Source organism: Argopecten irradians, chromosome 8, assembly GCF_041381155.1.
Source record: "Argopecten irradians isolate NY chromosome 8, Ai_NY, whole genome shotgun sequence".
Lineage (NCBI taxonomy): Eukaryota > Metazoa > Mollusca > Bivalvia > Pectinida > Pectinidae > Argopecten > Argopecten irradians.
Window position 1 is genome coordinate 13,085,895 of NC_091141.1, and position 25,940 is coordinate 13,111,834.

A 25,940-nucleotide genomic window follows, 5' to 3' on the forward strand; every position below is an offset into this window, starting at 1 on the left:
ATTAACACAACAAAAATAATAATAAATAAATTATTTATTTAGCTTTCGGTGCATGCGCAATCAGTACTTCATACCATATAGGACATAATACCATCAAATTTTTTCTGGGTGCAATTAATTATTTTTAATATTTTTATCTTGAAGTAAAATAAGAAGCTCAAACTTTTCAATGGTGGTAATGGTGTAGATTAAGTAATTTTTGTAACTGAAGAAAATGACTAAATTATCTGTTCCTTTTTTTATAAGTGAAAAAATATGATTTTTCAGCGGTGGAGCATCTTTAATTAACACAAAAATAATATAAAATGATTTATTTTTTTTTGGTGCACGCACAATTAGAACTTCATTCCATATAAGACAGAGTGCCATGAATTTTTGTTCGCGATGCAATTAATTATTTTTAATATTTTTTTTTCTTGAATTAAAATAAGAAGCTCAAACCTTTCGATGGTGGTAATGGTGTAAAGTAAGTAACTGTTTTAACTTAAGAAAGTTACTATTTTGTCTATGCTCATGTTTATAATATAGAAAAATACCATTTGTCAGCGGTATCTTAAAAAAATTTGTAAAAACGTGAATCAGCAATTTCAAGAATTGACATTGAACACAAACGCTCAAAGGATCATTGATATCTGATTACGTCTATGCTTAACCATATATATGTTTAGGGTAATATTGAACACAGTTCATTCAGCACCAATATTGGCATGAATGGATTTCTGGATTTTTATTAACGTTCATTTTCCTATAATCTCAATATATTCAAATGAATCAAAAATTGTTACATTTAAAATGAACGTTATGATAAAACAAGAAAACGCCAGAGATATACTATTATAAATTTTGTGTGTAACCACAAAGACGAAATATTTATAGCTTTTGATTGACAAAATATTTGGAAAGAAATGAAATCTCTATCACCAACCTTGGACAACTACATGTATATATGATATGTAATTCTAAGAAATTTCATATGAAACTGCACTCAATGTTAAATGTTTTTAATGATAAATGTTAATATTACCATGTATCTAGACAAGCCAATAGGCTTTCTGTTGGTATTTGAGTGATGGGACAGAGTTTGAAAATGAAATATGAGCAATATATCTTTGACATTTTGTCTGAACTTAAGTCCTAAAATGAACACTGTAGTATTACTGTAAACTGACTTAGGTATTCAACAACTTGATTTTGTGTTTTCATCACTAAAGACTTAATGTACAGGAATTACAATTCTTATTCGAAGAATAGGGGGAGCTAATGTTGTCACCCCGGCGTCGGCGTTGGCGTCAGCTTTGGCGTCCCATTTCACGTTAAAGTTTTTGAGCAAGTTTCTGTTTTGTCAATTGTTTAAGCTTAAGTCATCATAAATGTTTGTGATTTTATTTTCCTAATGTGTATGGATGCTGAACATGATAATACAACCAATTTGGGGCCCTTTAGGGCTTTTTTTGAGTCTGTTAATTTGTCATATTTCCATGTTAAAGTTTTTGAGCAAGTTTCTATTTTGTCTATTGTTTAAGCTTAAGTCATCATAAATGTTTATGATTTTATTTTCCTAATGTGTATGGATGCTGAACGTGATAATACAACCAATTTGGGGCCCTTTAGGGGGTTTTTGAGTCTGTTAATTTGTCATATTTCCATGTTTAAATAGTAAATACTTGAACATCAACTTCTTCTGAATAGGCAAGCTTTGCTGTTCTCCAACAGCTCTTGTTATTATTCTAAGACTAACAACTTTTATTAATTTTATCAACTGTGCTGGAATTTATCAAAGTTACTACGACAGTTATGATAGAATTGCAGCAGTTGGATGAACAGATCTAGAGAAAGCATGAACATTGATATTTTGAGTTGTTTTCACCTATAGAAATAGCTTCTGGACTGAGCATTAGTTGTAAAAACAGGTGCATTTCTCCTTGAGTACCACTGGGTACTCTGTACAAAGTGATATGCAATACATATTGACTTTGTAATAATATATTAGATTATATAAAAGCTTGACAAATATTTGTTTTAAGAATTCATAAAATGCAATATATAATTAGATCTGACTTCAAGAAATGTGGAGTTTACTGTCGTTGATTTACAGTTTTATCGACTTATAAACCTTCCTGTGTCTTTTGAAATAATATGCATCCAGTTTGATATACATAACATGTTTGGACAATAAAAAAATGCTTGATTCATTAAGCACTGATATATCCGGAGGATGGGCTTCTTTGATGATCAAAGACCCCTAGTAAAAGACGAGATAAAAAATCACAAGAGTTGATTTTTATTGCGAGCAAATAATTTTTTTTTTTATACAACTATTGTATTCCAGAATGGTTACAAAATATTAATCAGTCAATTGATATCATTAGCAATGGTATAAATTGATGCAATACTAATAAAAGATGAAATGATATTTAAATTTTTACATTCATTAAGACTATATTTACTTGTAGAGTTTATTATTTCGAGACCTATTTCGTTTGTTTGCAAACCACTTTCGTACCTGTTCAATAGAGAGACCACAGTCCAGTGCGATATGTAGAGTCTGGTCGCGAGACGGATACGGATTACTAAGATTCTCCTCAAACCATGTATCTAATGTCTTCACGGCATGTTTAGGTAGCAGACGTGTCTTTCTGACCTCTGTACCACCTGACGGCTTGTCTAGTTGTCTATAACCACACACACTTATCTTCTGATGAACCTGCTGGATGATCCGCTGGACCTGAAAATCATAGTCCGCAGACGTTAACCTTTGTCCTGTAATGTCACATCCATCCTTTCTATATCGGTCGTATTGTTGTTGTATCACGGCCATATTGAATTGGAAAAACTCCTGTAGCTGCCTTGCCTTTCCTGGATCTGATTTCTCTAGATCCTGAAGCATTTTCTTCATCTTGCGTTCTTGTTTCCTGACATGACTTGAGAGTTGGAACACGTTAGTCCTATCTCCATGGGATGGAGCAGGCATCTGGAACACACTGGGTCTTTCACTACCATTACTCTTTGTTGACATTATGTATGGCTGTTCTTGTGCCCTGATTTCCGAGTTGTACATCTCCTCGTGCTTGGGTGTATTTTTCTGGTAAAATGAGACTGGATCGTTTATCTCTGCCGGTGTTTGATTTGTATCCTTTGTAACTGCTAATCTCCTTATTGCCCCACTACTGCCGACAGCAGCCATGTTGTCTTTTCCTGGCGAGACACATGACTTATTATCAGTACTATAGTCATTTCTATACTGACCTTGACTTGTGTTACTTAGGTCGTCCTGAGATGTTGAATAATTTGTAAATTGTTCTGAAGTTATGTCTGCATGATATTGGCGATCACTTGCAGCAGTGGGTCGATCTATGCCTGGATACAGTATTGAGTCCCGTGTCTGATAATATATTTGTCCGTAGTGGTCAGGGTTTCCATGGTAACTAGAGTCTGACCCATATGGGAGGTGCCAGCTAGGGTAATACTGCTGAGGGGTCACCACGAGTGGGGATGGCTGGAAAACCTCCACACCATCCTGTTGACCGTATCCATGGTAATATGGATGCAGTGTGTAATTGTACGATGACCAGTGGTCATTCTGTGCTGCCGATACATTTTGAAGGTCATAATGTCCTTCTAGAGGATGAAAACTGGTGTGATCTGGGTACATGGCGTTGCGATGACGGTTACGATGATGGTCAATATCCATGAAGGATGTTTTGTGTGCCGATGATGGCCAAGTGTCAAATCTACAAAACGAATCTGAGTAGAAAGGATGCTTTGACTGTTTGGATCGCAGAGAGACTTGGCAGTTGAAGTGAAGGTCAAAAATGTCCATAGTCGCAACACTACAATGCTTTAGCAACGTTACTTGTGTTGAATGTTGATAAATCTAAATGTTCCCATGATTCAATGTAAATTAATGGCATAAATCAGATGGGATAGAGATGATTTCCAATTACATCAGTTATCCATGTACGAAGCAAATGTACCGGTCTTGTAATACAGAAAACACAAATATTGTTTTCATTTTGATATAAATACTCCGAGCATTTTAAGCCATTTTGGTTAACTGGAAGTGCAGAAATTGTCTTTGATTCAATGCGTAAAACACAGAAATTGTCTTCGTTCTGATGTGTATCGTCGTCTTCGTTATATATGACAGCACGAGTGAAGAGACTCGTTCAGATTGAACTGCGTCCACACAGCAGTGACGACTTATAGTTGAACGAGAGATTATTGAAATAATCCATTGTGTCCCTTGTATGAATGAGATAATGGAATTTTCTGTATTATAGATTTCAAAATGGGTCACGTGCTTTACGTGTTGAAAAGTGTTAGAAAATATTAATTAAAATGATACACGTAAAAAGAAAAAACTAGTTTTGAACATTTGTTCCATTTCAAGGCCTCAGTGAAGGGGCTGAGGTGTTAAAGAGGGTCAATGGAATTGTACTCGCTGCCCGAAGAAATCTGATACTTTGATCTTTTGTCCCCTAAACGTCTTTGAAGTCCCCTATTCACCCCCAATTCTGCCATTAAATTAGGCAGCTTTGATGCAACAAAAATGCAAGACTATTTCTGACCTTTCCTTATTTAATGGACACTTGTTTACACATCGGGGCTCCACAGGAGTTTGTCGAGATAAGTGGCATTGCTTTTCATGTTTTTAAAGACTTCATTAAACTGTTATTCTTAATGCAAATATATCCATCCGCTACCCATCATTATTAATAATAGGAATACTACAACCACAAAATAACTGTACAACTGATCATTTTAAAAGATTCATATGAAACAGGAAATTATAAACGGCAAAACCACAAAATAACTGATCATTTTTCCATATGTAAAAGGAAACAAAAAATGGCTATAGGATTATTATTTGGAAGGTTTTACCTCATCCAATATGAGAAGCAATAGAGGTAGAGAAATCATCATTTACAACCTTATGTTGTATGTATATAGACGATGGGTGCTATAATAGGATGTCATACTAAATACTACCTGATCTTAGTGGTAGTAGTAGGGTTATAGAGTCTAATGTGCCTTAATTAGTTCTAGTCACCCCCCACACCCCCGCCCATGCATCCCTACCCCACCACCAATAAAAAAAAAAAAGGGTAAGGCCTGAAGGAATTTGTTAATCAATTTCTAATAGTTTTAGTTCTAACCCCTCTTCCCTGTCAATAAAGTCAGAGCTAGATGATTTTCTTTAATCATTTATTCATAGTGTTAGTCCTCCCCTCCCTCCAAAAACAAATGTAAGAAAAGCTAAAAAAAAAAAAAACACACAAAAAAACAACAAAAATATCGGTTGTAAATATGCAAACAGAGCTTCACAGATAGAGCATGGAGAATTACGTCATTGCAATTAGAGTTCATGCAAAAAGTACGTTGTCGACTTACAATGTTATGTAGCACATGATGATCGGTGGACAATTTCTATTGGATTTATTGTGAATTTATTTAAAACGTTATTTATTTTACATATATTGCGAAACATAAAGTTATACAACTTATGCAAATCACTGATGGCCCAGATGTAAGCACGCGTGTGGCTGTGTGGGAGGAGTGCCCAGAGAATACCCACATGATGGGGCAGGTGATCCCTAACCATTTCATGTCTGTGCCGGGGATCGAACCCTGGCGGCTAGGTGAAAGGCGAGCGCTAAACCACTACACCACCCGATCAAAATATTTGGTTACCAAAAAGTATTATAAATTTAGTTCATTGTGCTCCAGCCCTATGCCATCCCTTATCAATTTCATATGAAAATGGTAGTATATGTATTTCATAATATTTCGTAGACGTTTCTAACATCATAAAGAACACTAACGATCACAAAGACATTGTTGAGAAAACATTTCTGACATTTAACACTTCAAGAATCGACGTGATACCTATTATCAGTTAGGTGGCAATGACGATTGTTTTTCATAAGTTAGCTTGTTACTCAACACGTACAAGTATTTTTTCAGGAAATTCAGAATCCCGAAGCGAAGAGATTATTGCGTCAGTGACATATGGTGACATATAGATTTCACTGATTACCGGTGTAGCATGGTAGTTTGAATCCTGGTTGTCAGAAAAAGTCAGAATTAACATGACACCATTCAATTGGTACTTTTCACAATGGTGTAAACTGCCATGCAATTTAAGATATGGATACATCAAAATACTTAAAGAATTAGAGGATGATTAAGGTCACTTAATTTAGAGGACGTTCAAGGTCAATGGTAACAAGAAAAAAATTTCTTTATTTGATGAAACTATCTATTGCTACATGTATAATTGTGTTGGTGATATGTTAACTGTTCTTTTTTCACTTTTTCCCTGGATTTTAGTTTAGCATTACCAGAAAATAACACTGACATTTGGTTACCAAAACAACACTTTGAAATTGGTTACCAAAATAACACTTTGAATTACGTTACCAAAATAAAACTGACATTTGGTTACCAACACAACACTTTGAATGCAGTTACTAAAATAACACTTGATATTTGGTTACCAAAAGAGCTCTGATATTTGGTTACCAAAAGAACACTTGATATTTGGTTACCAAAATAACACTTGATATTTGGTTACCAAAAGAACACTTGATATTTGGTTACCAAAATAACACATTTGGTTACCAAAAGAACACTTGACATTTGGTTACCAAAAGAACATAAGATGTTTGGTATACCAAAAGAACTGATGTTTTGTAACCAAAATAACACTAATGTTTTTTAAATTCTTTCAAGAAGGTTTATTAAACTACTTTTTCAGAAAGCATTAAATATCTCTTTCCCATATTTCAGGTGGATTTCTCATGATGCATTCTGTATAGAATGTTAATTATGGTGGGTTATTTAGATCTCTTTTCATTTATGGTCCATCATCCTTCGTCTGCCTGTCTGTAAACAATTCTTGTTATCGCAATTTCTCAGAAGTAATGAAAGGTTCTTTCGATTTCCCCCAGTGCCTAGTTATACATATTGGAGCTGATTTGAAAAACAAGATGACTGATAGGCAGCCATCTTGGATTTTGACAACTGATATTTTGTATTGCTACTGAAGGAATGATTTCTCACAATATACCAAAGCTTAGGGTTCTCTTTTCCAATTCGTTTCAGAATTATAGGTTAAACAATTTTATTATAATGCATATCAATCTTGGACTGATCAGACCATTACATGATCAAATGTTTCAAAGGAAGAGGGGAAAGCAGAGTTTGTATTTTAAATACCCTATTGCTCTGTTTGTTACTGATGCTACTTAGTTTAGGGATGTGGTACTATACTGTTGTATATGGGTGGTGATTGACAATGTCAAATTGGTGAATAATACTTTATTCTGCTCACCTGCGTTTATTTACTTTTGTAGAAAGTTTATTATTATGCCAGAAACAGATTATTTTACTGTATAAAAAAAGAAGAGAAATGATAATTTTATGTCTGTTTTTGTGAGAAAATTCAATGAACATGACCACTTCATTTAGGAAAATGAGCCGATTATCACTACACAATTTACTGTATATTTACAGTAAATACCAATCTTAGTAGTAAATATGCTAACAGAGCAAGGAGGATTACTTAAATGCAATCAGAGTTCATCGTCTTGTATTTATTACAATATTTTATGAGTTATGTAGCACATGAAGATGAGAGCAATTTCTATAATTTTGCAGGATGGCAAAACTACATGTAATGATATTTTCAAACATTTCTCGCTGGTGGGCATCTTTGAAATATGATTGCATGTATATCAGATATCTTGAATTATCCTCTCCGCTGACCTATTCAAAATAAATTTTATAGCAACATTTTATCGCGCCAAATAGTTATGTTACAATTTGTTACACTGTACGTCGTTGTGGGCGACTTCTAGAGCCCCGTGTTGGATCATTTAGTACATAATCGTGGTGTGGGCCTACAGAAAACAAAGGTCCGCTCCACAGCTATTGTCTGTGATAGGGTGGTACCCCGCCCCCAGTAACCGCGATTAAATGCAGAATGCAAGTGCAATTGTCAGGATGTATGTGGCCTTTTCTGAATAACAAATGGCAACTTTTTGATGGCCAATGATTGATCCTATTCATATAAACACTTGATTGGTGTGAAAAGCTCAGCTACTTAAACAGTGGGGTGCCTTAATAACAGGCATCATTTATTTGATATATAACTCACTTGTATAGATCTAAGGGACGCGTATAATAAAACACTTATTTGAATGAGGTGTTCTGTAATTCTCCTCCAATGAATGGAGTTCTTTCAGTCTCATTGTTAAGTCTACATCGGGTTCGGAATGAAATACCACTAACGGGATTATATCATTAGGGAACTGGGGTCAACAACGACAAACGAAACTGAACTCAATTATCGCTGATACCCAATACCTGGTCGACAAGTCGACCCCTCGCAATGTTTTCATTTTATAACCGATCACCTGTGTTGAACGATGCACCAATTGACACGAACTGAAGATGGTGCGGATTGTTCGGACAAGTACACTCACACTATTTGTCCCTGTTTGGAGCTAAATAAGCAGGTCCCTCCCTCACTCCTGTCCACAGCTGTAATTAGAACACAAATAGTACTTCAAAGTCCCAGGAAAGCTTGACTTGCTATAGAATTAGCTCCTAAGTATAGCCTGTTTGGTATCTCTATAGGGGTGGAGGCGTCTAAGAAGGGTACGTTTTAGGATATCGATCGGCACTAAGGGGTCATATGGGTACAGAACATGTGTTCTGGCTCACATATTACAGGAACAATCCATGTCGAAGAAAAAAGGAAATTACTTCGTCAAAATTCAAGTGCACTATTCATTGAATTTTATAATGAGGAGAGGAAAAAAAAGAAATCAATTTGATATTGGCATGTTTGAATTAGAAATGTAAATACCACCACGTAACTATTATGGAATTCTGGTCGGAATTGTTTTTTGTTTCTGACACTCCCCCTGTCGTAAAGCATTGTTTATACAGTAATAATTTGATTAAGGATATTATTGTTATACAGAATTGTCTACCGATTAAAACTGTTGTGTTCCAGAAACCATATTTAGAAAGAATGTCCTTTGTACTGATGCAAAAAAAAAACCTTTATGATCTTGCTGTATCGATATGCATTGCGCATTGTTTACCTAGTTCTTGGACAACAGAGAGGCACAATTACGATTAATGTAAAATTAGATATATGTGTACATGTACTTGTGTTTTACTCCCAATATAGTAATGGGGTTTAGTGATTATACCCCCCACGTCCTGTCCTGTCGCAGCCCACCTTGGTCTCTATAGAGACTGGGGCATTTAAGTCTGTCTAAGATAGAAAATGAAACTGTAATTTCAACTGAACTTGTTTATAAGCCATGATAATTTTAGTCCCCCTGTCAGTGAAACCAGGGGGGGGGGGGGCTATAGTGTTTTGCCCCGTCTGTCCATCCAGAATGAATTGATCACTTTTGACCAAACTTTGGGATTGAATTCGGGATCAAAAGATCAACTACAAGTAGGTCACTGTTACTAAAAATAGATTGTTTCACAAATTAGTTTTCAGATGATAACTTAAGAACACATCAACAGAATTTGTTCAAACTTCATACAGTGATAGCATAATTATACAATAATAACTTGACATGGATTAGTAAATGTAATTGACAGCAGGGGACGTAAGTAGCTTACAACACTTACTGTAAGCTTGTTGTGTCTGTTTGTTTTAGGTTGCGTCCTGGCTCACAAAGGCTGTATCAATGAGTCCCGTGATGTTTTTGCCCAGGTTCGTGAGGCTACTGCAGATTTCTGTGATGTCTGGCTCAACATTGCCCATATTTATGTGGAGCAAAGGCAGTTTGTAGCTGCAGTACAAATGGTGAGTCTGCAGAGAAAATCTCAAAAAATGAAAAGGGAGAAATCTACAACAGTGGACCCCTGATAATACAGACACCGATAGTCCAGAAAACTCTCGCTCTGGTTTGGTTTTATTCTTTTAACGTCCTATTAACAGCCAGGGTTATGTAAGGACGTGCCAGGTTTGTTGATAGAGGAAAGCCAGAGTATCTGAAGAAAAAACACTGACCAGCAGTCAGTACCTGGTAACTGCTCCACATGGGATTCGAACCTGTTTCCCAGAGGTGGAGGGCTTGTGGTAATATGTTGGGACAGAAATATCAGGGAACAGATTATTGTAATGATGACTAAGGGCACTACGGTAAATTCGTCAGTCCTGAAAATTCATAATCCGACGGTTTAGGCTGGGATCACAGGTGTCCAGATCATCAAGGGTTCACTGTATATGTTTGTTGGATGGCATAACAGTCTCACTGGACAAATGTTTACCTAAATCAACTTTCTAGTGATCAAGATTATTTCATGCTCAACTTTTAAGATTATGTCATGGCGCGACGTCCGTCGTCCGTCCGTCAACATTTCCTTTAAATCGCTACTTGTCATAGAGTTCTGCATGGATTGTAACCAAATTTGGCCTGAAACATCCTTGGGGGAAGGGGAACAGAACTTTTATACAATTTGGCTCTGACCCCCCGGGGGCAGGAGGGGCGGAGCCCAATATGGGAAATAAAGGTAAATCCTATAAATCGCTACTTGTCCTGGAGTTCTGCATAGATTGTAACCAAATTTGGCCAGAAACATCCTTTGGGGAAAGGGAACAGAACTTGTATAAATTTTGGTTCTGACCCCGGGGGCAGAAGGGGTGGGGCCAAATAGGTTAAATAGAGGTAAATCCTATAAATCGCTATTTGTCCTAGAGTTCTGCATGGATTGTAACCAAATTTGGCCTTAAACATCCTTGGGGGAAGGGGAACAGAACTTATATACCGGTAGATTTTGGCTTTGATCCCCTGGGGGCAGGAGGGGCGGGGCCCAATAGGGGAAATAAAGATATATCCTATAAATCGCTACTTGTCCTAGAGTTCTGCATGGATTGTAGCCAAATTTGGCCAGAAACATCCTTTGGGGAAAGGGAACAGAACTTGTATAAATTTTGGCTCTGACCCCGGGGGCAGGAGGGGCGGGGCCCAATAGGGGAAATAGAGGTAAATCCTATAAATCGCTACTTGTCCTAGAGTTCTGCATGGATTGTAACCAAATTTGGCCTTAAACATCCTTGGGGGAAGGGGAACAGAACTTGTATAGATTTTGGCTCTGATCCCCCAGGGGCAAGAGGGGCGGGGCGGGGCCCATTATGGGAAATATAGGTAAATCATATAAATCGCTACTCGTCCTAGAGTTATGCATGGATTGTAACCAAATTTGGCCAGAAACATCCTTGGGGGAAGGGGAACAAAATTTGTATAAATTTTGACTCGACCCCCCGGGGTAGGAGGGGCGGGGCCCAAAATGGGAAATAGAGGTTTATCCTATAAAATGCTACTTGTCTAAGAGTTATGCATGAATTATAACCAAATTTGGCCAGAAACATCCTTGGGGGAAGGGGAACAGAACTGTATAAATTTTGGCTCTGACCCCCCAGGGGCAGCAGGGCAGGGCCCAATATAGGAAATAGCGGTAAATCCTATAAATCACTACTAGTCATATAGTTCTGCTTGGATTTTAACCAAATTTGGCCCAGAAACATCCATGGGGTTAACAGAATTTGTATAAATTTTGGCTTTGACCCCCTGGAGCAGAAAGAGTGGGGTCCAATAGGGGAATTAGAGGTAAATATTCAAATTCCTTCAGAAAAGAAACGATGAACCTGTATTCAGAACATTACTAGACATTACAAACCAGGTGAGTGATACAGGCCCTCTGGGCCTCTTGTTAACACTTTATTGCCTGTGATGATTGTCTTTAAGCCACTGAACATTTTGAGTTATATGGTTTCAGTACGAGAATTGCCTGAAGAAGTTTTACAAATACCACAACATGGAGGTGATGGTTTACTTGGCCAGGGCCTACTATAAGTGTGGTCGCCTCAAAGAGTGTAAAAACATCTTACTAAAGGTATGTGTAACACAGATTTTTAACAGGTTGCTTCATATCATTACACTTATATGCCTTAGCTTAGAACATTCCGATATATTACTTATATTTACAGAATGTATAACCCATATTTCAAACACTCCATATTCCCTATCCCTCAACCTAAATATTTCAGACATATTTCCCACCTCTCAACCAAAATATTTTAGTCACACCATATTCCCCTAGTGACAGTATACCAAACCAAAATATTTCAGACACACCATATTCCCCTAGTGACAGTATACCAAACCAAAATATTTCAGACACACAACATTGTATTTTTGGACTGATCCGTCAACTAGATGGCTGCACGGCAGCCATCTTGGATTTTGATAGTAATAGTTTGTTATCGCTATTTCTCAGAAAGTAATGAAGGGATCATTCTCAAATTTCATATGTAGGTTCCCCTAGGGCCCTTGTTGTACAAATTGTGTTTTGGGACTGATTGGTCAACAAGATGGCCACCAGGCAGACATCTTGGATTTTTAAGGTCATCTGACCCAAATGGTCAGGATGACCTATTGTCATGCACCGTCCGTCGTCGTGCGCCGTCCGCCGTGCGTAAACCTTTCATTCAAACGAATTCTTCTCAATAACCGAAAGGCCTAGGGTACTGATATTTGGCCTGTAGCATGCTGGGATGAGGGCTACCAAGTTTGTTCAAATGAATGACCTTGACCTTCATTCAAGGTCACAGAGGTCAAAAAGTCTAAAATCTTTAAACAACTTCTTTTCAAGACCCAGAAGGCCTAGGGTACTGATAGTTGGCTTGTAGCATGCTGGGATGAAGGGCTACCGAGTTTGTTCAAGTGAATGACCTTGACCTTCATATAAGGTCACAGGGGTCAAATAGGCTTTTACTTCTTTAAACAACTTCTTGTGAATAACTAAGAGACCTAGAGACCTGATATTGGACCCGTAACATGCTTGGATGAAGGGCTATCAAGTTTCTTCAAATGAATGACCTTGATCTTCATTCAAGGTCACAGGGGTCAAAAAGGCTAAAATCTTTTAAACAACTTCTTCTCAAGAACCAGAAGGCCCAGGGTACTGATATTGGGCATAGAGTATGCTGGGATGAAGGGCTACCAAGTTTGTTTAAATGAATGACATTGATCTTCAGTGAAGGTCACAGGGGACAAATAGGCATAACTTTTAAAACGACTTCTTCTCAAGAACCAAAAGGCCCAGGATACTCATATTGGACCTGCAGCATGCTGGGATGAAGGACTACCAAGTTTGTTCAAATGAATGACCTTGACCTTCATTCAAGGTCACAGGGGCAAAATAGGCTAAACTCTTTAAACAACTTCTTGAGAATAACTAGGAGGCCTAGAGAACTGATATTGGGGCTGTGACATGCTGGGATGAAGGGCTACGAAGTTTGTTCAAATGAATGACCTCGAACTTCATTCAAGGTCACAGAGGTCAAATAGGCTGAACATTTTAAACAACTTCTTCTAAAGAACTGAAATGCCAGGGATACTCATATTGGGCCTGCAGCATGCTGAGATGAAGGGCTACCAAGTTTGTTCAAATGAATGACTTTGGCCTTCATTCAAGGTCACAGGGGTCAAATAGGCTAAAATCTTTAAACGACTAGGTTGTAGTGTGCTAATAGTCAGATGACCGTTAAGGCCCATGAGCCTCTTGTTATAGTTATAGTTTGCTATCGCTATTTCTCAGAAAGTACTGAAGGGATCATTCTCAAATTTCATATGTAGGTTCATTTGGGCCATTTTTGTGCATATTGCATTTTGGGACTGATCTGTTGACAAGATGGCCGCCAGGCAACCATCTTGGATTTTGATAGTTAAAGTTTGTAATCTCTATTTCTCAGAAAGAACTGAAGGGATCTGTCTCAAATTTCATATGCAGGTTGCCCTAGGGCCCAGTTGTGCATATTACATTTAGTAACTGATCGGTCAACCAGATGGTCGAGCGGCCGCCATATTGGATTTTGATAGTTACCACTTTTTCTCAGAAAGTATTCAAGTGATTTGTCTCAAATTTTATATGTTGTATGTTTGAAAAAGTTTGAAAAGCAAGGAAAAGATCCCTCTTTCCATTGTCAGACATAGATCATTCATTGGAGGCACCAAGATTCCTCTGGGATCTCTTGTATTTTAGACACACCATATTTTCCATCCTGTTATATTTCAGACACACCATATTTCCATCCTTTTATATTTCTGACACACCATATTTTCCATTCTGTTATATTTCAGGCACGCCATGTTTCGCCCAGTGACACTGTACTTTTGTACAATATCGCCCTGGTACAACAGAAATTAGCCACCTCTATTCTGAAGGATGAGAAGAGTAGTTTGAAGACAGTACTTTGTGCTGTTCGTGATCTGGAACTGGCTCACAAGTAAGTCATATAGTTATCACTTAAAGTTGTATGCTCTATGACTATGACTTTTATGATTTGTAAGCATGTTTTGTTTTGGTTTTGGTAATGTAAAAATGTATAATTTTTCTATACTGGTGACTTCTTGAAATTTTATGAACATTAAAGTAATTAAAAGACCTTTCCAGACTATCTCCTACCCTGCTATTATCTTCATGTCGGAATGATGGGTTCATCTAGGGCAGTATGTATCATTTACCAAAAGGAAGTCGTTGTGATCTACATTACCTATGACCTTTTTCAAATACCTCAAAGGGATAGTTGACTGTTTTTCACAGAATCCTCTGGTTTTAGCATAAATCTTGCCAACCCAGGGTGTTGATAACAGTCACTAACCAAAGCCCACACCCACTCACCTCATATCCACATCCTGTATGTGTAATAAGATATGGTTTTATACCTTTATGATCTTATTTCTTTGTTTTTAAGATCATCTGTGCCAATGTACTCTACTGTCAAACCTGTCTATACAGACCACCATGTTTTTAAGATCATATGTGCCAATGTACTCTATCGTCAAACCTGTCTATACAGACCACCTTGTTTTTAAGATCATCTGTGCCAATGTACTCTACTGTCAAACCTGTCTATACAGACCACCTTGTTTTTAAGATCATCTGTGCCAATGTACTCTGTCAAACCTGTCTATACAGACCACCTTGTTTTTAAGATCATCTGTGCCTATGTACTCTACTGTCAAACCTGTACATACAGACCATCTTGTTTTTAAGATCATCTGTGCCAATGTACTCTACCATCAAACCTGTCTATACAGACCACCTTGTTTTTAAGATCATCTGTGCCGATGTACTCTACTGTCAAACCTGTCTATACAGACCATCTTATTTTAAGATCATCTGTGCCAATGTACTCTTTTGTCAAACCTGTCTATACAGACCATCTTGTTTTTAAGATCATCTGTGCCAATGTACTCTACTGTCAAACCTGTCTATACAGACCATCTTGTTTTTAAGATCATCTGTGCCAATGTACTCTACTGTCAAACCTGTCTATACAGACCATCTTGTTTTTAAGATCATCTGTGCCAATGTACTCTTGTCAAACCTGTCTATACAGACCATCTTGTTTTTAAGATCATCTGTGCCAATGTACTCTACTGTCAAACCTGTCTATACAGACCATCTTGTTTTTAAGATCATCTGTGCCAATGTACTCTACTGTCAAACCTGTCTATACAGACCATCTTGTTTTTAAGATCATCTGTGCCAATGTACTCTACTGTCAAACCTGTCTATACAGACCATCTTGTTTTTAAGATCATCTGTGCCAATGTACTCTACTGTCAAACCTGTCTATACAGACCATCTTGTTTTTAAGATCATCTGTGCCAATGTACTATACTGGGTCTCTATGGGGTCTCTAGTTTCCGCCTGGGGAGGGGGTTAAGTTTACTATAGTTTATATTGGGAAAACACATTTTTGCGCATTATTTGGTCATTTGTAATAGGAAATGAGTCAAATGTTGTCAGAATTATCAGTATGAGATGGCCATTTAATCCTATTAACAAATTTTCTATGACTGACCCCCAGGGGCCTTAGGGGCGGGGTCAAAAGGGGTCAAATAGGCTAAAACTTCAAAAAATCTTCTTCTGAAATACTGGAACTGGTAGAATCAAATACTTTTCATAAATAGAAAGGTCTTAAGGTCCTTTACAAAAATTGTGAATTATATGACCCTGGGGTCTCACGTTTCCCCCTGGGGAGGGGGTCAAGTTTACTATAGTTTATATAGGAAAAAAACATTTATGAACATTATTTGCCTATTTTTCATAGGAAATTAGTCAAACTGGGTTAGAATTATTAGCCTGAGATAGCATTTTAACATCATATCCATATTGTTCATGGCTGACCCCCAGGGGCCAGAGGGGCGGAGCCAAAAGGGGTCAAAGTGGTAATTTCAAAAATCTTCTTTTTGAATTCACAGATTTGATGGACCCAGATACTCTTGATAGATTGGAAGGTCTTAAGGCCCTTTACAAAAAATTGTGAATTTCATGGTCCTGGGATCTCAGATTTTCCCCTGGGGAGGGGGTCAAATTTACTATAGTTTATAAAGGAAAAAACACATTTAAGAACATTATTTGCTTAGTTTTCATAGGAAATTAGTCAATCTGGGTTAGAATTATTAGCCTGAGATAGCATTTTAACATCATATTCATATTGGTCTTGGCCGATCTCCAGGGACGAGAGGGGCGGGGCCAAAAGGGGTCCAAATGGATAACATTTCAAAAATCTTTCTTCTGAATTCACATAATCTTCATAGATTAAAAAGTCAAATTTATAAAATCACTGACTGACTTCAAGGGCCTGATGGGCCAATATATAGTGTTTATATGCATGTCTTTGTTTCATTCTGTATCTGAAATCAGGTGACCGTTAAGGCCTATGGGCCTCTTGTTAAGATCATCTGTGCCAGTGTACTCTACTGTCAAACCTGTCTATACAGACCACCTTGTTTTTAGATCATCTGTGCCAATGTACTCTACTGTCAAACCTGTCTATACAGACCACCTTGTTTTTTAGATCATCTGTGCCAATGTACTCTACCATCAATTCTGTCTATACAGACCACCTTGTTTTTAAGATCATCTGTGCCAATGTACTCTACTGTCAAACCTGTCTATACAGACCACCTTGTTTTTAAGATCATCTGTGCCAATGTACTCTATAATAAAACCTGTCTACACAGACCACCTTGTTTTTAAGATCATCTGTGCCAATGTACTCTACTGTCAAACCTGTCTATACAGACCCTCTTGTTTTTAAGATCATCTGTGCCAATGTACTCTCCGTCAAACCTGTCTATACAGACCACCAAAGTGACCAAGACAAAATGGTCTTTATACACAGGACTGATTGTGTTGACCATATGGAGACCCAGAGAATTAATTAGAGTTGGTCTTTATATGATACTGAAAACCAACATATTTTCTTTCATATGTTATTAATTTTCACATGTTCAGTAAATTGTGAAAATAAAATTGTCACGTTATTGTTTCAAATACAAGTATAAAAAATCATAAGAGTTTATATTGCAAATTTAGATCATCATGAATAAGTTGTTCAGCAGAAAAGTCTGAAATTAAATCGCCATGATAATAAGTTGGTTTATAGTATATAAATATATGATGAATTAATGGTTAAGATGTCCCGACATATCACCACAAGCCCTCCACTTTCAATCCCATATGGTGGAGTTGCCAGGTACTGACTGCTGGTCGGTGGTTTTTCTTCAGGTACTGTGGCTTTCCTTCACCACCAAACCTAGAGTGTCCTTTAATGGTCCTGGCTGTTAATAGGATGTTGAACCAATATAACAAATGTACATCTATGTGACTGTTCCTTTCCCCAGGTACTTCAGTTATCTCAGTCAGCATGGAGATAGGATGAAGTTTGATCTAGCACAAGCTGAGGCTGAAGCCAGGTAAGCCACAGAACTTTTCATTACACTCACATGTCAGGCCTAACTAAAATCAAGATAGAATAGTACACAATAAAAGTAAACATTAGATAGAATTTGAATAGAAATTTTAACAAATTTACATAATCATAATTTGCCTAAGTACACGTATGTTTAACTTTGTTAGCTTGATGTCAGTAGTACCATGGTAACGCTTTGGTTTATTTATGCATTCAAGTTATTTATGGCAGATCTTCAAGTTCAATTAAATTATTTTATGGATATGTTTAGTTTTATAGTGACATGCTCAGTAAAACATAAAACAGCTTGTGTTGAACCTTCTGTGTAGACTTCAGGTATGAAGGTACTGTTTAAAATAATCTACGTGTGATGGAGTATCAAAGCTAGATCATCCATGCTGGCTCAGTCTTAAGTTGTCATGTGAATAAATTACAAGTACTACTTTAATTAAAAAAATTTCAGACAATGTTCAGATCTGCTGAGTCAAGCTCAATACCACGTAGCACGAGCACGCAAGATTGACGAGGCAGAACGTGAGATGAGGAAACGACATGAGGAAGAAAGAGAAGCCATCCGCGAGAAACATAGACAAGATGAGGTGAATTTGGCTGCAGGGCACTAGCCACCAGCTACTACACTAAACTGTACTTTATTATCGTTCTGGCAGTCTGGGTTGTTTATCATGACTCACTGCTATAAACACTACAAAAATTTGATGTTGTGTTTAAAAGATGGTAAGAAGTTTAAAAAAAATTAAAAAGAAGAAGAAGAAAAATTACTCTTGCTGAAATACTCTCCAATGTTCTACTATTTGCTTACCTCTATAAATGTGTGAATGTACTGTAATAGAACTAACAGGTTGTTTTACCATTAACAGGAAGAGAAACAGAAGGTCAGAGTGGAGAAGGGTCGCAGGATGATGGAAGAGCGTGCCAAGATTGTGGAGAAGGCCAAAAAGATCGCCCTGGAACCAGAAATGGAAGACAAGCCTCGTAAAACTGGTGGCAGAGTAAGTGTGATATGTTTTTGTAGATTGGAAAAATATGCAGTGAAGGAATACATATTATCACATAATAGGCCCGATCAGCCATGTCATAAATATTGTAATCACGTCATAATAAAAATGTGACATCGTAATCAAAATATGACATGGCACGATTGTCTCAGCAGTTTGAAATGACAAATCCGAGTCTGATTTCCTCACTCTTATATCGAAATGTAATTAATAGTTTGGTCTATTCTTCCATAAATACTAGTTATGTGATAACTGTAATCTTGCAGTCATGGCTTCGTAATATATGAAATTTATCTCACTAACTCATTAAATAATTTGATATGCAACCTTCTAAACTTAAGGCTTATTGCATATCAAATGATTTAACTCGTTTAATAAATTTCAGATAACACAACCATTCATATTAAATCCTCCATAATTGACAAGTAAATACAGACAAGACAAAAAATATGTTTAATGCTTTAATTATACTCTTGCAGAAGAAGAAGCACAATGATGATGGTGAGATTCTGTCTGAGAGTGGAGACGAAGCACCAAGGAGGAAAAGGAAAAAGAAGCTTGACAGTGGATCTGAGGAGGAAGGAGGCAGAGAGAGGGGCAAGAAAAAACGGAAGAGAGCCACAGGAAAGTAAGTTAAATGTAAAGGGAGCAGAGAGAGGGGCAAGAAAAACGGAAGAAAGCCACAGAAAGTAAGTTAAATGTAAAGGGAGCAGAGAGAGGGGCAAGAAAAAACGGAAGAGAGCCACAGGAAAGTAAGTTAAATGTAAAGGGAGCAAAGAGAGGGGCAAGAAAAAATGGAGAGAGCCACAGGAAAGTAAGTTAAATGAAAGGGCAGAAGAGGGCAAGAAAAAAACGGAGGAGCCACAGGAAAGTAAGTTAAATGTAAAGGGAGCAAAGAGAGGGGCAAGAAAAAGAGAGAGCAAATAATGAGACAAGGGCAAGAAAAAGTTAAATGTAAAGGGTAAAGCAAGAGAGGGGCAAGAAAAAACGGAGGAGAGCCACAGGAAAGTAAGTTAAATGTAAAGGGAGCAAAGAGAGGGGCAAGAAAAAACGGAGGAGAGCCACAGGAAAGTAAGTTAAATGTAAAGGGAGCAAAGAGAGGGGCAAGAAAAAACGGATGAGAGCCACAGGAAAGTAAGTTAAATGTAAAGGGAGCAGAGAGAGGGGCAAGAAAAAACGGAGGAGAGCCACAGGAAAGTAAGTTAAATGTAAAGGGAGCAGAGAGAGGGGCAAGAAAAAACGGAGGAGAGCCACAGGAAAGTAAGTTAAATGTAAAGGGAGCAGAGAGAGGGGCAAGAAAAAACGGAGGAGAGCCACAGGAAAGTAAGTTAAATGTAAAGGGAGCAGAAGAGAGGGAAGAAAAAAGGAGAGCCACAGGAAGTAAGTTAAATGTAAAGGGAGCACAGAGAGGGGCAAGAAAAAACGGGAGAGCCAAGAAAAGTAAGTTAAATGTAAAGGGAGCAAAGAGAGGGGCAAGAAAAAACGGATGATAGCCACAGAAAAGTAAGTTAAATGTAAAGTGAGCAAAGAAAGGGGCAAGAAAAAACGGAGGAGAGCCACAGGAAAGTAAGTTAAATGTAAAGTGAGCAGAGAGAGGGGCAAGAAAAAACGGAGGAGAGCCACAGGAAAGTAAGTTAAATGTAAAGGGAGCAAAGAGAGGGGCAAGAAAAAACGGATGAGAGCCACAGAAAAGTAAGTTAAATGTAAAGGGAGCAGAGAGAGGGGCAAGAAAAAATGGAGGAGAGCCACAGGAAAGTAAGTTAAATGTAAAGGGAGCAGAAAGAGGGGCAAGAAAAACGGAGGAGAGCCACAGGAAAGTAAGTTAAATGTAAAGTGAGCAGAGAGAGGGGCAAGAAAAAACAGAGGAGAGCCACAGGAAAGTAAGTTAAATGTAAAGGGAGCAAAGAGAGCGGCAAGAAAAAACGGAGGAGAGCCACAGGAAAGTAAGTTAAATGTAAAGTGAGCAGAGTGAGGGGCAAGAAAAAATGGAAGAGAGCCACAGGAAAGTAAGTTAAATGTAAAGGGAGCAAAGAGAGGGGCAAGAAAAAACGGATGAGAGCCACAGAAAAGTAAGTTAAATGTAAAGTGAGCAAAGAGAGGGGCAAGAAAAAACGGAGGAGAGCCACAGGAAAGTAAGTTAAATGTAAAGGGAGCAAAGAGAGGGGCAAGAAAAAATGGAGGAGAGCCACAGGAAAGTAAGTTAAATGTAAAGGGAGCACAGAGAGGGGCAAGAAAAAATGGAGGAGAGACACAGGAAAGTAAGTTAAATGTAAAGGGAGCACAGAGAAAGGCAAGAAAAAACGGAGGAGAGCCACAGGAAAGTAAGTTAAATGTAAAGGGAGCACAGAGAGGGGCAAGAAAAAATGGAGGAGAGCCACAGGAAGATCAAAGTAAATGGGTAGAAATAGAGAGAAATGAGAAAACGGAAGAGAGTCAGTGGAGAGCAAGTTAAATATAAACTTACCTTATGTCATTGCACCACGTCTGCCGTCAGTCATTATTTCTTTATCATCAATTCTGCAATTACAGCTAGGGAACATTAGTTACATTTTAACTACTACTTTAACCAGTTTGAAATTATTGTTCTGCTTTAGTGCTTTTGTTGTGACGGAAATTAAATACATTATTACATTATCCATAATTATGATACATGTTCAACTAATTCAATTTAAGTCCAATATTTTCTTTTACTATTCCATGTTAATAAAGTAAATATTGTGATGTATCAAATTTTTATCGTCGTTTCTTTTACGACCCTTTGGTAACCTGTATATTGAGACACCTGTATAATCAGACCCATTTTTGTCTGTCCCTTGGGGTGTCTAATTGATGTTTACACAGGTTTGACTGTAATTCTTTAAAACCCTTGAGGAAATAAACACTTTACCTGTATTTATCAAATTGCCTGACAATCACCTGTTGGCATCAGATTGTGTTTAACACATCTAAGTTTGTTTATTCTGTTTTGACCACATCTTTGTATATTTTCATCTCAAACCTTTTTTAGCCGACAGCTTTGTTGCTAGAGCAATTGTTTTTTGGATTTAGCTTTCAGTGTTTAACAATGGTAACTGTTCATATACACATTAAAGTGGAAAAACTTTTATATAATTTATCATGATTATGAAAGCAGTTTTCCTCAAATTAATTTTGACATCCTGAGAAAAAAAACCTCATTGAGAGGTTTGGGAAAAGCTGGAAGATTTGAAGATGTCATTCTGCATTATATTTGTTTAAGATCCCATCATACTATAGATACTGGTACTTTTACAAAAGATCATGTTCATAAAAAAAAAAACAGCTATTAAATCTGTTTCTTCATGTCTAACACTGCCACTTTGTAGAAAGTGGCAGTGTAAGGGAACACTGCCACTTTGTAGAAAGTGGCAGTGTAAGGGAAAATAGTTTGTTATTTTTAAAGGAGTGTTGTTTGTTATTTAGATCAAGACGAGGAGGTGGCGATGACAGCGATGATGAGGATGATGACCGACCACCAAGAAAACGAAAGGGAAAGAAAGAAAAAGTGTCAAAGAAAAAACTGGACGAAGATGGGCTCACAGCAAAACAACGCAGAAAGGTTGTCTCCAAGGAGATTATATCATCCAGCGAAGGTTCAGACTCTGACGGAGCTAGACGACTCAAAATTGATGACCCGTATGTTCTTATCTTTAACTTGGAGTTACTATAAATTCACAATTTTTACTTCAGATTATGCAATCTTTGAATGTCTTCCTGTTTCAGGGATCATTGAAAATGTCATTCATGTGAAATTTATCAGTTGTTTGATAGTATAACTATCTATTTAATTTACGCAATTATTCTGATAATACATTATGCATGTACAATGTGAACCAGTAATAAGTTGAATTGTTACTAACAAAGCTGTTGATTATGAATTTATTCTATTGCCAATCGATGTTTCAGTGGCAGTGACTCAGAGAGAGAAGAGGGTGTCGGGAGGAATCGAAGAATCCTTTCTAGTAGTGGGGAAGGTAGTGGCTCAGATAACGAGAGACGCTCCGGCTCTGACAGTGGACGTTCACGTAGGAGCTCGCGTTCAGGAAGAGGCTCTGGCTCTGAGTCCAGTTCAGATAGAGGTTCACCTCGTAGGTCAGGTAGCGAATCTGATAGAGGAAGAAAAAGTGGATCTGGAAGCGATTCTGATGGAGGTGGAAGGTCACCTGCAGGAAGTGGAAGTGGGGCTGGTTCTGCTCCAGGTTCACCGGCAGGGTCAGGGAGTGGGGGCGGATCTCCGGCTAAATCTGCCTCGGAGGACAGCGATTGATAGGAGTCACTAAATCAGTATCTAAGGACAAAGATCGATACAAATACTGAACCAAAAAAAATGACACTTTGGATGATGACCTGTACATAAAGCTAGAAAAAAATATCAAGCCTTTGTTTCATACCTTGGTGGCATGCGCCCCAGTTAAAGACGTTATATAAATATGTTTTATCGGAGGGAACACAACATTTTATTTCCCTGTCATGTGATGTATTTCAAATTATTACAGACAAATGTTATTCACATCAGATGTATTGATACCATTTACCAGATTAATTGAAAGTGTACAACTGGAGATTCCATTTCTGAAGTGGAACAGTATTTACCTTTAAGTTTGCAGTCACAATAAAAAATTTGGTTATATGATGAAAATGTGTGTAGTATAATTAGAGGAATGTTAAAAACTTTGTGTAGTTACATGTTGTATAATGTATAATTAGAGGAATGTTAAAAACTTTGTGTAGTTACATGTTGTATAATGTAAAACAAAGATGTGAAAAAAATTTACTGGTATGAAATCAGAATTTTTGTGGATTTTGAGAATTGTGTTATGACAATATTGGCAAGAACAAACAATGAAACACTAGGTCTCGGATTTTAACGAGGGTTCACTTTTATTTGGTACATTTATCTTGTTATCAGATGCCTTTGGCTATAATGTTACTGGAATAACTAGTAGCTACAGTCAAACCTAGTTAGCCAGATGAGGATAAAACTACAAGATGTATGATTAATGAATGGTCTGAGGACTTTACAAGTACAAGAGTTGTGAGATATTTTGTTCTGATGTCAAGGATAGTTTAATGTTTCATAAGTACTTTTGTAGCTGAGCTCCTAACCATCAGTTAAAGGACAATGTTTTACGGTTCCTTTACTTTGGTACAAACTTGAGCTTTGATATATAGTGATATATCATTTATGATATTCATATGCTGTAATTATAATTTCTGTGCAAGTATACAATTATGTTCATGAATATGTCTCAGTTTATAACATTTTGTTGTGTCTTAAATGCATAAAGAAATAAAGAAAAATGCAAATAGCATGGTCAAATCTGTAGTAAAGCTATGTTTGTGTACTACCACAAGGTCACTATAACCTTGACCTCTATATCAAATGTCAAATCCACATGAATTTTCTTCAGATTTCATTTGCTGACCTATTTAAAATCTGTTTACAATACAGTAATAGAATCCGTATCATATACTTGAATCACTCGAAGATGATACCCAGTGCACTGTAAATAGCTCTTTTAAGGCTAAAATATCATGATTGTTTCAAGTATTCACAGGTCCATGCCAAGGTAATGCAATGTTCCTAACTTTACTTTTCAGCCATTTATGGAAGATTTGTTTTTATTCATAATCTCTCTTATTTTTTGTGACCTCTATAAAAAGTATGCTAAGATTGGGGATTGATTTGACATTGATGTAAAAAAAAAAAAAAAATACAAATTTAATGTATTGAAGTTTATCTTATTATGGCAATAAATTTCATATCATAATTCTGTTTACATTTTCGTGGGTTTTTTTGTTTTGTTTTTTGGGTTGTTTTTTTTGGGGGGGGGGGGGGGGGGGGGGGGGGGGGAGGGGGGCGGTATTTTAACCAGTATTGCCAACTCGCCCAATTTCCCCGGGTTGACCCGTTTTTTTTGGACATTTTAGAATGTATAACCCAATTTTCAGCATTTGGACCAAAGTGTCAAAAAGCTTACAAAATATTCGCCAGATAATGATATTAGGGCAATTTTAATTACATCTCAGGGCTTAACACTCATATCAGGCCCTTGTATAATGCAGGTAGCTATGTTTGTGTTTACACAAACTTTAAAAAGGTGTGAAATTGTAGCAATTAATCTATTCAGTCATGCATCACGATGTCCATGATTTTTTTTAGCCAGAGCCAGCTAGTAAAATCAGACATGACCAATTGATACTGTTCAAAATCAGAAATTATCTCTTCAAAATTCTTCAAAAGCACAAACACTTGTGATCTCGGACAAAGATTTACTCACAGTCAATGTGAACGGTATCCTGTTTCAGTAGGCATAATGGCCGCCATTTTGTAAAAAAATTTAACCCACCATCATTAGATGATTGGCTATTCAAATCACCTTTTTCCCATGATCTGTCATCAGTTGTCATTCCGTCCATTAACAATTCTTGTTACCGCTCTTTCTCAGGAAGTGCTGAAGGGATCTTTCTCAAATGTAAATTAAACTCGAGGCCTAGTCATGCATCTTACAATTTGGAACCAATCGGTCAATAAGATGGCCGACCAGCAGCCATCTTATAATATGATATTTGAAGTTTGCTACTGCTTTTCTCAGAAAGTACCGAAGGTGTCTCTCTCAAATTTCATATATAGTTTGTAGATGAAGTTTGAAAACCAGAGAAAATATCCTTCTTTCAATTGTCATACATAGATCACTTTTAAATGCTTTAGTGGGATACAACTTGGTCACTTAGTAACGGTAATATGACTGGTGGTCTTATTTACCAAAAAAAGTCATGCTAACGGACGAACATGATGATCAAGACGCTTGAGAAAGGGAGACCAAATGTAGAGACCGAGACAAACATTGCACGCCACCACCACCGAGAAATGTCACAATTAACCCTACTGAGAAAATTACTCCCAACGCGCCACCATAAAGCATCAAGCTTCATTCATTCTCAGAACTGACGGATCGCCAGCTGTCAATCAAACCGCACGTGACTTTGTATTTTGTATTGTGTGTGTGCTACGATGTTTGCTCCGACATTGAATAGAAACACGTGCGTTTGTAAGCACGAGGCGTGGCTATATTACACCTGGCGATCGGTCAGGAAAG

At 37.3% G+C, this 25,940-nt stretch overlaps 1 protein-coding gene across 1 annotated transcript in view; it reads left to right on the forward strand.

Moving 5' to 3' along the window:
* LOC138329416 (RNA polymerase-associated protein CTR9 homolog) overlaps positions 1–23,531 on the forward strand; it is a 43,267-nt gene extending 19,736 nt beyond the window's left edge. Inside the window, exons 16-24 of the mRNA XM_069276405.1 lie at positions 9,690–9,838; positions 11,815–11,931; positions 14,181–14,326; positions 17,739–17,810; positions 18,270–18,405; positions 18,685–18,816; positions 19,302–19,450; positions 22,264–22,476; positions 22,747–23,531. Of these exons, the coding sequence (XP_069132506.1) occupies positions 9,690–9,838; positions 11,815–11,931; positions 14,181–14,326; positions 17,739–17,810; positions 18,270–18,405; positions 18,685–18,816; positions 19,302–19,450; positions 22,264–22,476; positions 22,747–23,107 (1,475 nt within the window). The 3' untranslated portion in view covers positions 23,108–23,531. The remainder of the gene's footprint in view (positions 1–9,689; positions 9,839–11,814; positions 11,932–14,180; positions 14,327–17,738; positions 17,811–18,269; positions 18,406–18,684; positions 18,817–19,301; positions 19,451–22,263; positions 22,477–22,746) is intronic.
* The last annotated feature ends 2,409 nt before the right edge of the window (positions 23,532–25,940 follow it).